Here is a 2,500-nt window from a genome sequence, read left to right on the forward strand (position 1 = left end):
TTGCTCAACGCTGCAAACACGTGTTATAGCCTAAATAGAAACTCTGCATACGCTTGCACCTGTTAATCGTTTATATTTTATATTAGTTCATGTTGCTTTTGTGCAATAGATGAATAACAATTTATTTGTTTTAGATATTTTATGTTTAGATATTTCTATTTTGCAGGAGTCCCGTGAATCATTTTATTCTTCCGCATCCCACACACAGACGAGTGTCTACCCACCAGCACTCGCCCATCTTGTCCCGCGCTGCTGTGGCGTCGGGTCTCGCGGGAGCATGTCTATAATCCACTGGCACTTGACTCGACAGTGCCTGTGCTACATCCTTTTTAGGTCTCTAGATTATAAAACACTGCATTCTGTCAGCAATGTAACGCGGCAGTAACGTATAGAGACTTCGGCTCGTAACTATACTCTAATTACTATTTTGAAAATTATAACGTGTTAAATTACTCAGTTACTAAAAAAGTAATCAAATTACAGTAACGCGTTACTAAGTAACGCGTTACTGCCCAACACTGGTCCTGCAGAGTTTAGCTCCAACTTGCCTCAACACACCTGCCTGGAAGTTTCTAGTACTGTTTATCTGGTAAGAGCTTGATTAACTAGTTCAGGTGTGTTTAACTGGGCTTGGAGCTCAACTCTGCAGAACACCGGCCCTCCAGGAGCAGAACTGGACACCCCTAACCTACAGTATGTTATATTTAATCTATAGTCGATTATAAATCAGTGTTTCTGCCATGTTTCAAATCTACCCTGTCAATGTCACAACTCGGTAGTTTTGTCTGGTAGCAGCTGGGGCTGCGTTGACTTTGAACTGACAAAAACATGCCTTATAAGCATTTGTTTTCTATAAAAATGTATTTGACTAAGTGTACACTTTATTTTTTATTTAGTGAACACTTTATTTGATGAAAAGCCAAATTAAAACGCCATCATCTTGACCGTTGAACAATTTTTTTCAGAATCTGAGCGAAGTGGCATCTTCTGAACTGAACTGAACTGAGCGGTGGAGGAAATGAAACTCGAACAGGAAAACTGGGAAATCATATACGATCACGTCTGCCCTATGGATCTCGGGTTATTCCAGGCTCTGGAGAGAGAAAGAGTCCTGGAGGTTCTTCAGAGAGACAAAGCACTTCGAACTATTGAAGCAGACAGAATCAGGTATGAAAATGTTTTTAGAACAACTTCTTTAGAACATGTTTAGAATATATGTGACCCTGGAGCACAAAACCAGTCTTAAGTCGCTGGGGTATATTTGTAGCAATAGCCAAAAATACATTGTATGGGTCAAAATTATCGATTTTTCTTTTATACCAAAAATCATTAGGATATTACGTAAAGATCATGATCCATGAAGATATTTTGTAAATTTCTTACCGTAAATATATCAAAACTTAATTTTTTGATTAGTAATATGCATTGCTATCATTTGGACAACTTTAAAGGCAATTTTCTCAATATTTAGATTTTTTTCACCCTCAAGATTCCAGATTTTCACATAGTTGTATCTCGGCCAAATATTGTCCTATTTCTCAGTATTTGGATTTTTTTGCACCCTCAGATTCCAGATTTTCAAATAGTTGTATCTCGGTCAAATACTGTCCTATCCTAACAAACAATACATCAGCGAAAAGCTTAATTATTCAGCTTTCAGATGATGTATATATCTCAATTTCACAAAATTGACCCTTATGACTGGTTTTCTGGTCCAGGGTCACATACGTGTCCTTAATTTGTTGGTGTGCAAAAAACAGAAATGCATTGTTGGATGAAATCTAAAATAACATTTCAAACTAATTTGTTTTAGGAGGCTGAAGGTAGAACTTCAAGGTATCTGTAGACAGAGTGCCAAGGTCATCACGCTTCCCTATGGTCAGAGATCATGTGCACGATGTCAGCGGCTGCTGGGAAAGTTCTGGGACTGTGGATCGGTGTGTTGCGGGTGCAGCCATCGCATCTGTAAACACTGTCGGGTCGTCTGCTCTGCACAGGAGTGGAAGTGCACCATGTGTCATGCATACAGGTAAAGACAAAACCCCTCACGGATTTATACTAAAATATTCAGATCTATTGGAAATACATTATTAAACGATCTTTAAAGCTTTGAATGAATGACATAAATTAGATACATTTTCATAATAACTTCTTTCCAGGGAATTTAAGATCAGATCTGGTGAATGGTTTCTGGAACAGCAAGCAAAGAAATTTCTGGATGATAGAGGTTTGTCTGTTTCCATTAGCTAATTGTTAGAAACAGTTTCTGAGGACAATTGTTGTTTTGACTTTACAAAATCTACACTTTCAATACTATTACTAAGCTTACTGGAATACTAGAGTTTGATTGGTCAATCACTGCATTCCTCAGCCAAAATATTTTAATAATGATGGTAAATTGTATAATTGACTGTTGTCTACATTGTCTAATATCCATTGACATATGTACATATATCAAATTAGAAATGAGAACCTATTAGAAGTGAGTACAATTTCATAT

At 37.3% G+C, this 2,500-nt stretch overlaps 1 protein-coding gene across 1 annotated transcript in view; it reads left to right on the plus strand.

The window, feature by feature from the left end:
- The first annotated feature begins 1,018 nt into the window (after nt 1-1,018).
- Nucleotides 1,019-2,500, plus strand: part of LOC107733307 (synaptotagmin-like protein 3) — a 9,159-nt gene continuing 7,677 nt past the window's right edge. The window contains exons 1-3 of the mRNA XM_016544877.1: nt 1,019-1,167; nt 1,814-2,029; nt 2,160-2,227. Coding sequence (XP_016400363.1) covers nt 1,019-1,167; nt 1,814-2,029; nt 2,160-2,227 — 433 coding nt within the window. The remainder of the gene's footprint in view (nt 1,168-1,813; nt 2,030-2,159; nt 2,228-2,500) is intronic.

Source organism: Sinocyclocheilus rhinocerous, unplaced genomic scaffold, assembly GCF_001515625.1.
Source record: "Sinocyclocheilus rhinocerous isolate Xijiao unplaced genomic scaffold, SAMN03320098_v1.1 scaffold3963, whole genome shotgun sequence".
In the NCBI taxonomy this organism is placed as follows: Eukaryota; Metazoa; Chordata; class Actinopteri; order Cypriniformes; family Cyprinidae; genus Sinocyclocheilus; species Sinocyclocheilus rhinocerous.